General features: G+C 37.9%; 1 protein-coding gene across 1 annotated transcript; it reads right to left on the reverse strand.

Moving 5' to 3' along the window:
• Positions 1-3743: 3743 nt before the first annotated feature.
• Positions 3744-5102, reverse strand: LOC117995753 (uncharacterized). The gene has a single exon (XM_034983745.2). The coding sequence runs from the start codon at positions 5022-5024 to the stop codon at positions 3744-3746; it is 1281 nt and encodes a 426-aa protein (XP_034839636.1). The 5' UTR covers positions 5025-5102.
• Between the last annotated feature and the right edge of the window lie 8964 nt (positions 5103-14066).

A 14066-nucleotide genomic window follows, 5' to 3' on the forward strand; every position in this document is an offset into this window, starting at 1 on the left:
TTTCTTCAATAAGTCCGCGATGTAAGGTCAATGCATTTCCCTTAAACTTTTTGAGGTGTTTTAACTTTCAAAGACTGGAGGTCGACTTAAGATACACAACAAATAAAATAGTTATTTATGTCAGAGTCATTACTTATTCAAAGTAATACACTTTTTGATTGTCAATAATTGTTGGATTTGTAAGTAGGTGTTGACTGGGTCGTAGTCAGGTGATTAGCTCGTTTTCCGAGTATCACACGCCCGCTAGTAACACTTCCGCAGCAACAACTGAGCGCTCGCAACACACACGCTCAAATTTTTCACCAAACAGTTTGATCAAACCGATTGATCAAATAAAAAAACGAAAATTCATATTTCTTCAAACAATTGATTACTCATTAAATTTGATCAAATTTTACCACAGACACCCATGCCAATTTGATAAAACGGTTTGATCCAGCCAGTTTGATTAAATTACTTGAACGTCTATTGCGGTCATTAGAGGAATAACGTCATTTCTAATGTGCCTAGGTGCTGTAACAATATTCCGAAAGTGATGATGAAAGGTCATGTCTGCTCTCAAAAACTTAGCTTAGATAAGTTGGCAACCCTTTGATAAAGTTTACCACAAAGTAACTTTATCAAGCACCACCACACTTTCAAGAGATGCTCTATTTCTCCCGCTACGCACACCACGATTATTTGTATTGCAACTGTCTGATCTGTCTGTCTGGCTGTCTGATCACAACGTACGTCACGCCACGTATTTATTATTTTTGCTGACGTCTGTAATGTTTTGACGAAATTATCTCTACAACTTGATACACTAGCTAGTAAATATTGGCGCGAGTATAACTTTTTGAAACTTTAGTTTTTTGTCAGTTGCAACGTAATGACACACCACAGGTTGTTCTTTTACTAAATAATAATAATAATAATAATAATAATAGTTTTTTATTTTCAGGCATAAAACAACCCATATACACATTTACAAATTACAATAAAATAAAATTAACACTATAAAACATACACATACCTTACGACTAACTGAAATGGTTAAAAAACTCATTTCAGATGTCACAGGTCACAGGTATTACTTTTTGTTCTTATCCTGGTGTACAGATAGCCAATAACTAAAAATAGGGCTGGGCATCCCTTCACAAACGACCTTGAGTATTGCATTGTTAGAGCTCCGAAGTCTTTCCCAAAAGGATGCTACGCGAGTTCTTACAATACAATAGAAGCTAAAGCAGTTAGAAGGATATTTTGCGCATTATATTACGATCCTAGAGAATCAAAATTGTTACAATGAGGCTGTCTCTTTTCTACTGGGATATTTTCATGGCACTTTTTTAGGTAATGCATTGAAAATCTATAAATCTATTTTTCCTCGAGTCTCCGTAAGATGTACACTTTCTTATTTTCATTTCCTCACGACTGCCCACCAACTTTGGCTTTCTACTTTTTTAGTCTTCCTTATCGGCTTGGCTGTCTTTCCGCCAGTGTATATTTTTTTCCAAATACAACTTAGAAACTGGTTCCACAAGCTGTGTAAGTATATTATCGTCAGAATCATGAATCTGTGGCTACAACCTCTCTATGTATAAACTGTGAAAACAACAAAAATTGGCCAAATCGGTCGTTTTGTTCTCATAATCCTCTTCCGGATTGGATTGTAATTTGGAATCCTCTTCATATTATCTGATTCTAAGATAGTGCGGTGGTGGAGGTGAATCCCATATTATCGCCAGAATCATGAATCTGTAGCTACAACCTCTCTATGTATAAACTGTGAAATCAACAAAAAATTGGCCAAATCGGTCGTTTTGTTCTCATAGGGGAAGCGAAGGTAATACGGACCACTTAAGGAAAAATCAATGTCACACAAAAAATAATAGCTTTATTCTTCTTTCTTAGTTATTCTATAATTGAAAATTTATTAATCAAACTTATTACTAAGGAACACTTGCATAAAATCACAGATACAGAAAATATTGGATGATTTCCAAAACCCTCGGTTTGGTCCGTTTTGCCTACACGTGAAGGTAAAACGAACCAGGCATGAAGGCAAAATGGACCTATGGCATAAACATAAGAACTAAAAAAAATATCTACTACACTCGGCGTCAAAAAAATCGCACCTTTCAAAAAATCTACTTCAAACAATTTTAAACCTTATTTGACATCAATAATGAGGGTCATGTTGGGTATCATTTGAAAGGGGATGAAATGGAGAGCACAAAAACAATTCAATTAATTATTTTTCTTTTATTGGAACAGCACAAAAAAAGAAGTTTATGAAACAGTAAAAATCCTTAATTAAGCCTTAATTTAAAACAGATTAATTATACAAAAAAGAATACAAAAAATGATCTTAAAAATAATCTAAAATCTAGTGTTACCCCCCCTTGCCCTGATGACGGCTTCCATACGATCCCTCATGGATCTTATCAATTTTAAAATGTCTTCTTGAGGGATAGTGTTCCATTCCTCAATAACAGTATCTTTGAGTTCCTGGAGAGTCGTAGGAGCGGGATCACGAGACCGAACCTTGCGTTTTAAATGGTCCCATAGGTGCTCAATCGGGTTCAGGTCTGGACTTCTTGCTGGCCAGTGCATGACAGAGATCCCAACCTCTTGAAGGTACTCGCGCACAATAATTGCAGTGTGAGCGCGAGCGTTGTCGTGCATCAACATGAACCCCTCGCCAACAAAACTGGCATAGGGGACCACATGTTCTTCCAGGATCTCTGTGATGTACCGGTGAGCAGTCAGTGACCCTTGCCCGCGAGCACCTCGAGCCCGGGAGACGCAAACAAGGTCGGTTTTGCCGTCGGCAGACATGCCGCCCCAGAACATACAAGAACCGCCTCCATATTCCACCGTCTCCTGGATGCAGGCTTGGGCGAATCGTTCACCCTGTCTTCTGTACACTCTTTTGCGTCTGTCGTTGCAGAAAAGGCACACTCTCGTCTCGTCTGAGAAGAGAACAGCTTTCCATTGTTCGAGGGTCCAATTGACGTGTTCGCGAGCGAATTGCAAGCGGGCTCGCCGATGCTCTGCGGTCAATTTGGGACCCGTAGCAGCTTTTCGCGCCGCTATTTTCTTCTCCCTCAGTCTTCGTCTAACCGTAGACACACTCACAGTTCTTCTGTTAGTTGTCTGGAGCTGCTGTCGCAACTCAACGGCATTTAAGAACAGATTTCTCAAAGACGTCACTACGATGAATCGGTCGTCTCTCTCCGAGGTGCAGCGACGTCTACCAGACCCATGTCTTCGGACGAAGCCACCGGTCTCCAGGAAACGCTGGTACACTCTTCGAACCGAAAAACGGCTCAAGTTGAGTTGCCGAGCGACATCACACTGCCGCATGCCTGATTGCAGTAGTGCAATCACTTGGGCGGCCTCATCAATAGTGGTATCCATCTTCAAAGGTATTTTTCTTGGGAATGAGCTTCTCGTGTGTCCACTTCAACGGTTAGATAGCGAATGACCCCGATTGTACCTGTATTGACCATATTATACCTACAAAAGGTAGCGCAACTAGCGGCTGTCTTAAGAAGCAAAATTGTAAGTGTTTTCTTCTTCTTTTTTTGTGCTCTTCCAGTAAAAGAAAAATAATCAATTAAATTGTTTTTGTGCTCTCCATTTCATCCCCTTTCAAATGATACCCAACATGACCCTCATTATTGATGTCAAATAAGGTTTAAAATTGTTTGAAGTAGATTTTTTGAAAGGTGCGATTTTTTTGACGCCGAGTGTATTTATTCATCGTCACACCTTTCACAAACAAATCTAACATCTTCGTCATCGTCTTCAACACCGGCACAAGAACAGTGTGCCCATAAAGAACACGCGGGGCACTGAACCCAGCCTTCTGTCGATTCAGAAAATAAATGGGAACAATAGAAACATCGTACGTCTTCTTCGTCTTCGCTAGATGAGTCCTTTCTTTTCTTTTGAGTGTTCTTTTTTGTAGACTTCCCTTTTCCTTTTCCTTTTTGCGTGTTTGTTTGTTTCCCTTTCCCCTTTTTTTCAGTAAAAAGATTTTGTTTTACCAGCTTTGCATTTTCTTTCATTTCCTGTGCTTTTTTAGTAGCTTCTAATTCTTCGCGATAAGGTGATGATGTTATTTCGACTGTCTTTCCTCGCTTTATATTAGGTCTAGTCCGTTTAGTAGTTTTAGGGACGGGCATTATATCCTTTGGAGCAATAAAAAAGGATGTACTCGTTGATGGCTGTTGTTCATCATTATTGGTTAGATACTTTTTGGAAAAGCTCTCATTACACGTTATTGATAACAATGGTTCAGTGACACCTTCATTGCTAGATGTGCCAGGTTGCGCTGTTATTGCCTCATCGTTGACTAGAGGTGGTGTTATGTTTATTTGCAAAGCTGCATGATCATTAGTCACTGATAATCCAAGTTCGTCGATGGGGGGCGCTTCTTCGGGTCGAATCAATGATGGTCCATGTTCATTATCCCTTGGCGTTTCTTCTGGCATCTCAATGTCAGTGGTCGCTGCTGCCAAAAAATCTGCTTCTGTGAACACGTCAGGGTTTAACGGCCAGATACCGGTGGCTCTAAAAGCGTTATAAGCAGTTGACAAAGTCGCAGCTTTTTGGAAGGCTTTGTCGACTAGCTCTGCAACTTGAAATTGGGTTATTACTTTTCCCGGATTAAATCTTAGCCAGTTATTTGCAGCTTCGGTATAATAAGTTGAAAAAGGCTTCATAAATCCTACATCCAAAGGTTGCAGTCTGTGTGTGCAGTGAGGCGGAAATGAAAGCACATGCACACCGTTAATCCGTCCTAATTCGATGATATCCAAATTTTTGGTGTGACTAGCATGTCCATCGAGCAAAAGCAAAACTGGATTATCGACGGATGCCCTTGAAAACTTGATGAACTTCTTGAACCACTCTGTGAAGATATCTTTTTGTATCCAACCGCTTTCATGACAAAACGCCGAAGATCCTCGTGGAGCATTTAGCATCAATTCGGGTTTCATCCTTTTACGAGGGTACACGAATATGGGAGGCATGTAAGATCCGTCCGCACCAAAGCAGCAAACAACAGTAACAAGCTGGCCTCGCTCAGCAGAAGTTAATAGACCCACCTGTTTTTTCCTTTTGTACCAAGAATACGAGGCATGCTTTTTGGTACAGTTGTCATGCCCGTCTCATCGACATTAAAGATTCGATCGGGTGTCAATTTATGCTTTGTTATTAAATCTGTTAATAAATCGAAAAATCGTTTAACTTGAACTTGGTTGAAGCCGGACGCTCGAGCTGCTGAAGTCGGTTCGGGTTTTCGCAGACTTAAGTCGGGGTTACGCTTTAAGAAATTTTCGAGCCATATTCTTCCAGCCATTTTTGTCTCGTGACAGAAATTGTGTTGCAGATTATTTTGTTCAGCTAGTTCATATGCGAGACGCCTAAGATCCTTTGTGGTTAAACCAAAGAAGCGACTTTCCATATTTTTGACATGGGATGCTAGTTCTCTCTCTTGATCGACGCTAAAAATCTTTTGATACCTGCCCATTTTCTTTTCCGTAGCTATAGTTAAGTCTTTGGTGCTTTCATATTTGCTAAGTCTTCGTATTAGTGTAGTTTTGGGAACATTAAATGTGGCGGCCGCTTTGTTAAGTCCCATCTCGCGTGTGGCTACTTTTTCAATAGCATTTTTCATGTCCTCCTCACGCCAAGATTGTCGGTCCGACTTTCTTTTATAATTGTTAACCATCTGAAAAAAAATACCTTTTAAATATCAAATTTATTTATATAAGTACAAAAAATTGTACTGAAGGTAAAACGGACCACTGGTCCATTTTGCCCGGTCCGTTTTGCCTTTTCGGTAGACATGTAAACAATAAATTATTTTGAGGTTAAGAGTGAGGAGAACTTGGCCTTCTTTATCGTTAAAACTAAGTAAAATTAACAATATCTCAAGCAATAACACTAAATTGCTGATAACTTTAACGTAATTATACTAAAGGCTGATCAAAATTAGCTGTTTTTACATCAAAATAGGCAAAAATTAACTTACCTTGATAAAAACGTGAGCCGCTGCATGGCCGCTCTAGGGATAATGTCCTACTCTGAGTGAGAGGCCCCTGTCAAGTTGACGCAAGCTGGTTATAGATGGCGTTAACAGTTAGGAAGTTATAAGCCCGGTCCGTTTTACCTACAGGGTCCGTTATACCTTCCGTTCCCCTAATCCTCTTCCGGATTGGATTGGAATCCTCTTCATATTATCTGATTCTAAGATAGTGCGGTGGTGGAGGTGAATCCCATAATATCGCCAGAATCATGAATCTGTGGCTACAACCTCTCTATGTGTAAACTGTGAAAACAACAAAAAATTTGCCAAATCGGTCGTTTTGTTCTCATAATCCTCTTCCGGATTGGATTGGAATCTTCTTCATATTATCTGATTCTAAGATAGTGCGGTGGTGGAGGTGAATCCCATATTATCGCCAGAATCATGAATCTGTAGCTACAACCTCTCTATGTATAAACTGTGAAAACAACAAAACATTGGCCAAATCGGTCGTTTTGTTCTCATAATCCTCTTCTGGATTGGATTGGAATCCTCTTCATATTATCTGATTCTAAGATAGTGCGGTGGTGGAGGTGTATCCCATAAATTTCCAGCTCATACGGTTTGTCGTCGATTGTGATCAGGTAAGTTCATGATATAACGCTCGGTTGTCTGCAGTGCATAGGAACTGATTGCAGTTACTTTATTCCTTTCGCCAAAAGGTAAAAATATAATATTTGGGAATGATAGCTAGGGTTTTATCAGAGTTAGAAATTACATTAACACATAACAATTTCACAATTGAATGATGTTAAATAGAGATTTTTCTTAACGCTAATACTGTTTCAATTTCACTTTATCTAACAAATGTAGTACGAAAACTACTTGTTACTAAATAATCCTGTAAAATAAGTTACAAAAATCCAATTGTTTTGAAGATAATTACATTAATAAAAGTATCAAACATTTTAGAGACAGTTTCTTTGATATCAAGTTTTTGTAGATGAAGATACTGTGACTGCAGCACTACTAGCAGGACATAGCAGAACCTGCAGAGGACGTTTAATATTTTTAATGGGGGTTTTGGTGTTCCTTTCTCGTACTTTTATTGGTAAAATATTTCCTTCCGAACGAGCTATAACTTTGGTTTAACATATTTTGGTTTATCTTTACTTTTACGCTTATTAACATCCTTTGCAAAAACAATGGTCACCTTCAGAAAACTCAATATTACTTCATCACCTTTCTTTTCCCTAGCTCTTATCAGCTAGATGTTTGTATACTCTAGTTCGTTTTGCATGATCCTTAACCATTTTTTGAAAATACAATTTTTCTAATTCAATGCTGTATGGGCTACTTGAGTCAGTGAGTCGAAAGACAACTTCAAATGGAGTAAGTTCAGTAACAATTAATGGAATGATTGTATGCCATAACTGAATAGGTCATTACTAATGCCGCATCAGTATATCGCTTTCGTAATTAGCCTGTATATTTCAATTATAGTAGAGTGAAAACGCTCTATTAAGCTCATTGAATTGGAGTTGTAAGGCGTGCCAATGTGAATTTCAACTTTATGTAAACATAAAAAATTATTTTATCAATTCGTTATTAAATTCAGCGTCGGAATCAGAGCTAATTTTTTTAGTAAAATGAAAAGTACTTCATCAAAGCACGGACCACTTCAGGGTTAGATTGGTTTTGAACTTGAATCGTCTGACCTAATTTGCGTCAATAAGAGTCAAATAAGTTTTTCCCTCAATACAAAAAAGGTAAATTATTAATTCCTGAAACGGGGCATCCTGGGTTTGTGTTAGCTGTAAAACAGGTTTAATGGGTTTTCTGTCTATGGCCTCATTCAAAATCGGTATCCCAGATAGTTCTGGATTTATAGCTGAATGAATTGTATCTGTTTTACTAGATTCTGATCGCACGTGGAAATCATTTAAATTGACATTAAATTCTATGGCACTAGTGGTTGCTGTTCGACTTACATCTGATATAGTTACTGTCGATGAATCACTGTGACTCATATGTATTTTGATCTACGTTAACTATTAGTGACAGATTTTCTTCGTCTGAATTGAAAGCATTAATTTTAATTTTAGATAGAGCATCAGCATCGCCTGAATGTTGATCGATGGGTAACTAAACTTGCTGTTCTGACCTTGCAGGTATATTAATTATATAATTTTAATTATCATTTATAATTGGAATACAAGTAGTGCTAGTTTTTAATAACTGGTCTTTCAAATCTATAATTGCGCCTAATGAGGAAGTTTCTAGCCAACGTTTGATAAAATTTTCATAGATGGCGCTAAATAACTAATACCACTGTCTGACTGTCCCCAAGTACAGTCGCATCTCTGATCGCTTTGGATAAAGACGACCCTGGCACTAGTGCTGCATAACTCTCTATGGACTTTACTCCAAATACTCGTTCCGGAAACAGTTGCAGGTGTTGTTTGCACTGTAGGCGTGACCTGTTTCGATAAAATGCGTGCCATTAAATCGTGGCAGTATTCTTTAATGGCATTTTGTATGTACCGGATTTAAACATTTCTAATTTAAAGCGAGGGTCCAATAATGTGCACAAGCCCAGAGACTTGCTCTGTTCAATATTTTGGAATCGCGGAGGCGACTTTTCAATTTTAATAAAACGTTTTGTACCACCTCAGCGTCTATGTAATGTCTATTTTGTAGCATTTCTTGACAAACATTAGGCCATTCTTAAAACTAGGCCATGACTTAAAACTATTGAAAAGCCCCCAGTAACATAGTCCACTCAAACTAGAATGGTGCCAACACACTTACCTGCAACTCGAGTTACACTTAACGGAAAGAGTTCTCTTCAAAATAGGGATGGCGATTCTTTACGAAAAAGATCGATTTTTAAATCGATTCGAATCGTAGTCTAATGAATCGATTCACGAAAAAATCGAGGCCTACAAAATCGATTCTTAAAAAATCGATCTTTTTTTCAAGTTTGCGTTTACAATGTAAATTTGTATCAATTTTACTAAAAACAAGATTAATATTGCAATTAACGATATCTTAATATTATAATATTAATAAGAAAATAATAGCGTCAAAGTAAAAAATAAGAAGAGCTTTACTTATTTACTTACCTACTCTCAATTAGTTATTATTTCGCAACAAACACTACATGAAAATCTGATGAAAATCAATCATGAAAATACTTATATTACGCTAATAACAGTATTCATTAAACGACAACAACAAATGAATAATGCAATATCAATCGTCACAGATTATAGATACATAAAGTCAAAGACTACAAACGTAACTTTTTTATTAAAGAGAGGCGAGTAAAGGATACTAAACATACAGCCATCTCGCGAGTTTATGAGTAGTTAACTCTTTAACCGGCAGCACTCTTATAATTCAGGCACATTCACTGCCACAGACTACATTATATATACTGAAGCAAGGAAAAATCAAAATTTTCTAATTTGAACGTCACACTTGACACTGACAGAAGTCAAACTATTCTTCCTTGTTCCTTCCCTTAGAGTCGTAGATAGAGTAATAAAGATAGATGTAGGAACGTTTGCTTTCTCATTCACACTAAAAAGAGAGCACAGATAAAGTTACTAATGTGATAAACAGAGACGCAGCAAACCTATTTTTTGTTCCTTATCGTGTGACTGGTTTTTTTCAAGAATACATGCAACTTCCATACAAGGCATGCAAAGAATATCGGCAAAGTTCATACAAAATTTTACCTTGAAATAATCAACTAAATGCAAATAATTGTATGGTTTATACCAAAACAGAAAAAATCGAATGTCGATTTTCAAGGGTGATATATCGATTCAGTGAATCGACACAGTACTTCATATCGATTTAAAAAATCGATATTTTCTGCTCGAAAAATCGATTCTTCGATTAATCGATCTCAGATCGCCATCCCTACTTCAAAAACGGATCAGAACGGAGATTTCTCACTTATCTATATAGATTATTTTCTATGTCCCAAAATTGTTCAGAATTTTTCTAAGTGGTGATTTTTTCCTAAGTTGATACTATTCGAAATTTCAGCTATGTCCAAGATTGTTGTGTTTATATTACAGTCATTAGATTTGTCCAGATTGGCTTCATTCACCTGTCTGTCTCTAGCAGATGCATCATCGACTAGATCTACCAACAGTGACTTCAAGGTTGTGACAAAAAATGAATATCTCTTCTCGCCCTCACTCCTAGAACAAAATGCAAATGCTTGGATTATGTATCCAGGAAACTTTCTTCAAAATCGAACCCTGAGGGACACTTTTCCAGACCATTCTGGGGGGAAGATTTAGGGATTTAGTTCTCACCAGAATGGTTCTAGATGGTAGAAAGTTGCATATAATATGATTTGAGTTAATCTAGGCGGGATGCTCAGCTGTTGCCTGAGTACCGGGAGAAGAACATTATCATAAGCTGCTGCAATGTCTAGGAATACACCCACAAGGTACTCTCCTTTAGCGAGGGCTATTCGAATGTCTGTCGAGAGAACTCCAAGGCTGTCGGTTGTACCAAGGCCCTTTGTAAAGCCAAACTGAGACCTGACAATTAAGCCTCTGCTTTCTATTATCCATTCCAGGCGGTTTTTAATCAAGTGCTCCATAATTTTGGAGACTGGGTCACTAGAGGAGACAGATTGCCGGTATCTTTTCATTCCATCCCATACTAACGTGGATGAGGATCGGGGAAATAGTCTTAGTATGCCCTTGCATACTAAGACTATTTTCCCGATATTTGCAAGGGAGCGCCTGACAAGAATAGCTCTACCTGCATATCCGTCATCCCTGTCATCGCTCAGACAGGCAAAGCCTGATACCCTGAAGCGAGAGTCCGGCAACAGCCATGTCTCAGAGATAGCAGCGATAGCGGGCTTGTGTTCATTTAGAAGATGAATAAGTTCATGTTTTTTCGACGTATACTTTGGTTATTCTATTGAAGTATTTCCAGAGAAGCCATTGGATAAGAAAGAAGTGGTTTTGATAATAATTTCAGCAACGTTGGACGGTGGGGAGTTTTGATTTATCTTTTCGAGGATATTGGTAAGGGATTTGATGAGAAGAATGTCCATTTCCAGGTCTTAAATTATACCCATGCAAAAAATCACGTCGATCGGTTGCTCCGTTGCGACGTGATTGAAGGACAAACAAACACACTTTCTCATTTATAATTGGGGTAGTGATTGGATGATATAGCATAGGAATGATCACGTTCTGCATTCAAAGCACAATTATTGGGTGTGGAAGAAGGTAAGTTGCGTTTGATGTCCTGATGAGCTTGCCTATCATACCCCTTTGCTGGTTGGGATCTGGGGCGAGGGGAACGTACGACAGTTTGCATGTAAGGCTTGAATGGGGTTTGTGTAGGAAGAGGTCTAACAGGATTAAAAATGGGAGAATATGAGGGAGTGGTAAACATTTCTTGGCCATATCGGCATAGGAGCGACGAATGGTAGGGAAGCGGGAGGAGGCGTCTTGGTAAGACAAATTTTAATCGGACATGACAAGTTTTATGGACTGCTGCCGAGAGTGTTCAGGGCAGCTCTTATTAATTGTAGCCATATGTGTACCACAGCAGAGTAGGCATGTTGAGTTCTCAATAGATACTTCACAAGAATGAATGAGGCTGGGAGCATTTGAAGCAGCGAGGATTTGATCTGCATTGAGTTTTTATGTGGCCAAACCGGCAGCAATTCATGCATTGGATGGTGGGGAGCCTGTAAGTTTTCACGTGAAAGAGATATGTGGTGGTGGTGGATCTAGGAGGGAGAGTTTGCCCTCTAAATGTCAGAACAATGGATTGGGTTGGAGCCCAGGTCACGACATTGTTAGATATAACCTTGCGATTTAAACGTCAAGCTTTGAGGGTCTCCCCGTAGCCTACAGGGAGCTCCACAGAGTCAATAAACTCATCCAGGTGCCAGTCTACAGGTACACCTCTTACTAATCCCATGCGAGTGATGTTAAATGTGGGGATAAATGTAATATACTTGGATATGCCAAGTACCTATAAGATTTTCTAAAAATTCATTTGCAGCTTGGCCACATGTGAATCCCACTGAAACTACTACTAACTACAGCCATATGGCAGTAAGAATTAATAGTTCCAAAGAATATGAACATGGCGTTTTCTTTTCGATCAAATTTCTCGTCTAATATATCATTATATATTTAAAAGTTTTGACCTAAAGCTTGAATACCAATTTTCACCAATTTAACTTTAATAAATTTCCATTTCCTATTTAACCTTCTTAGGAGTTGAGTTTCCAAAAATCTGTTCTTAGTGGGTGCCTACGTTATAAAAGGAACCTTCTCTCAAAATATCATGTTTCTAACCCCAGCGATTTAGGGTGTGCATTAATAATAGATCAGTCCGTCAGTCAGGAAAAGTCTTTTTTAAATAGTAATATTATATGAAATAGTTTATCGTTCGTCCGCGATATATTTTTAAGAGTTAGTTTTTAATAGTGTTGTGTAGTTTTAAACTGTATAACTTGTTTTTAAGTCTCTATTTCCGTTACATTTTCCTTTACCTAAGTGCGTAATACAAATTATCTATGTGCATATTATAACAATAACGATCATAATACCAGGCATTTATCCTTGAAAAATTACCGCGACACACGCAAAGGCAGGCTTTAGACACTTAGTGAAACACATATGGTCTCTATTTAGTTTCTTGAAAGCTCAGTGCATGCTATCTTAACATATGTGTTAATAAGTTTAAATGCAATTTTCAGATAGTAGATAGGTACTGCATAATAGTTGGACTTACCTATCTACGATTGAGTTGAATTTTTGAAAATCGTAGTGGGGTCTACCTAATAGAGAAAACCAGGTAAGCATGATATAACAGTCGATACATAATATAACAGGTGGCAAGTGGCGATGCACTGTAGGATGGAAGCGGGCTAACTTGGAAGGGGGAAGTTTTATTAATCATGGACCTCTGATTGGTTTCTAAACGGCATCGTACCGGAACGCTATGTCGCTTGACCGCACGGCTGTGGTAACTAGCCACGGCCGAAGCCTCCCACCAGATAAACGAGACAGACTGACTAATTTTTGTGAAGTTATTCTAAATGTTTACCTTTTTGAAATTTGTATTTATACCTTAGGTGATATGTACCTATTGTCTTTAGTTACTGAATCAGTCTATAATTATAAATATAAACAATTTTCTGTTTCTGTTTTTTTATTTTAAACCTATTGAATTTCAAAGGACAACCCTGGCAGAGCTACTTGTTTGGTTATGGTGGCAGTACTGTCTTTCTGTCAGTGTGATATAATGTTGCTATTGAAGCATGCCATATATTTCATACATTTTAATAATTCCGTTCCTTAAACGTGGTGATTACATATTTTTTGATGACAACTTCTAGGCACTTGTACATCGCCGACAGGCACGACGTTATCATATTTTGTCGACCAATATACTGATAACTGATAAGTAGGTACACCTTTTGTTGTTGAAAATATTATTACTTATCTTTCTATGAGCCGAGATAAAATATTTTTATTTTATACCAGTTTTTGCCCGCGACTTCGTCTGTGCGGGAAAACTGAATCCCCGTGGAATACGTGCAGTAAATATGTGCTGCCTCTGGATTAATGAGTTAGGACTTGAAGTTCGATCATAAAGATAACACGTAAGAACGAGTCGAATTGAGAACCTTCTTCTTTTTGGAAGTGTATTGATGATAATAAGCGACTTTTCAGTTATAATAATATAGTTAGATTACTATAACAAATCAAAAATACACACAAACATTTAAAAAAAATTGATTATTTTGTCCGAGCTAATCTTCACAATAATTGAATCAATGTTGATGAAACTTTTGAAGCCAGGTAAAGCAGGAGGAGGTTTGAAAGGAGTGATCTAGGCTACTTTTTATACGTGAAAAAATATTTATTGTTTCTTATTTAAATGTTATATAAAACCCTTAAGGAAAAACCTATAAATTCATCCGGCTCTAAAGCCTAAAGTCAAAGACATCTACTGGTAATCTATAATGAAAATGAAA

This window comes from Maniola hyperantus, chromosome Z (assembly GCF_902806685.2).
Source record: "Maniola hyperantus chromosome Z, iAphHyp1.2, whole genome shotgun sequence".
Classification (NCBI taxonomy): Eukaryota; Metazoa; Arthropoda; class Insecta; order Lepidoptera; family Nymphalidae; genus Maniola; species Maniola hyperantus.

Excerpts from the sequence above, each read along its gene's own strand:
- LOC117995753 (XM_034983745.2), bottom strand. The coding sequence starts at position 5,024 with ATGCCTCCCATATTCGTGTACCCTCGTAAAAGGATGAAACCCGAATTG.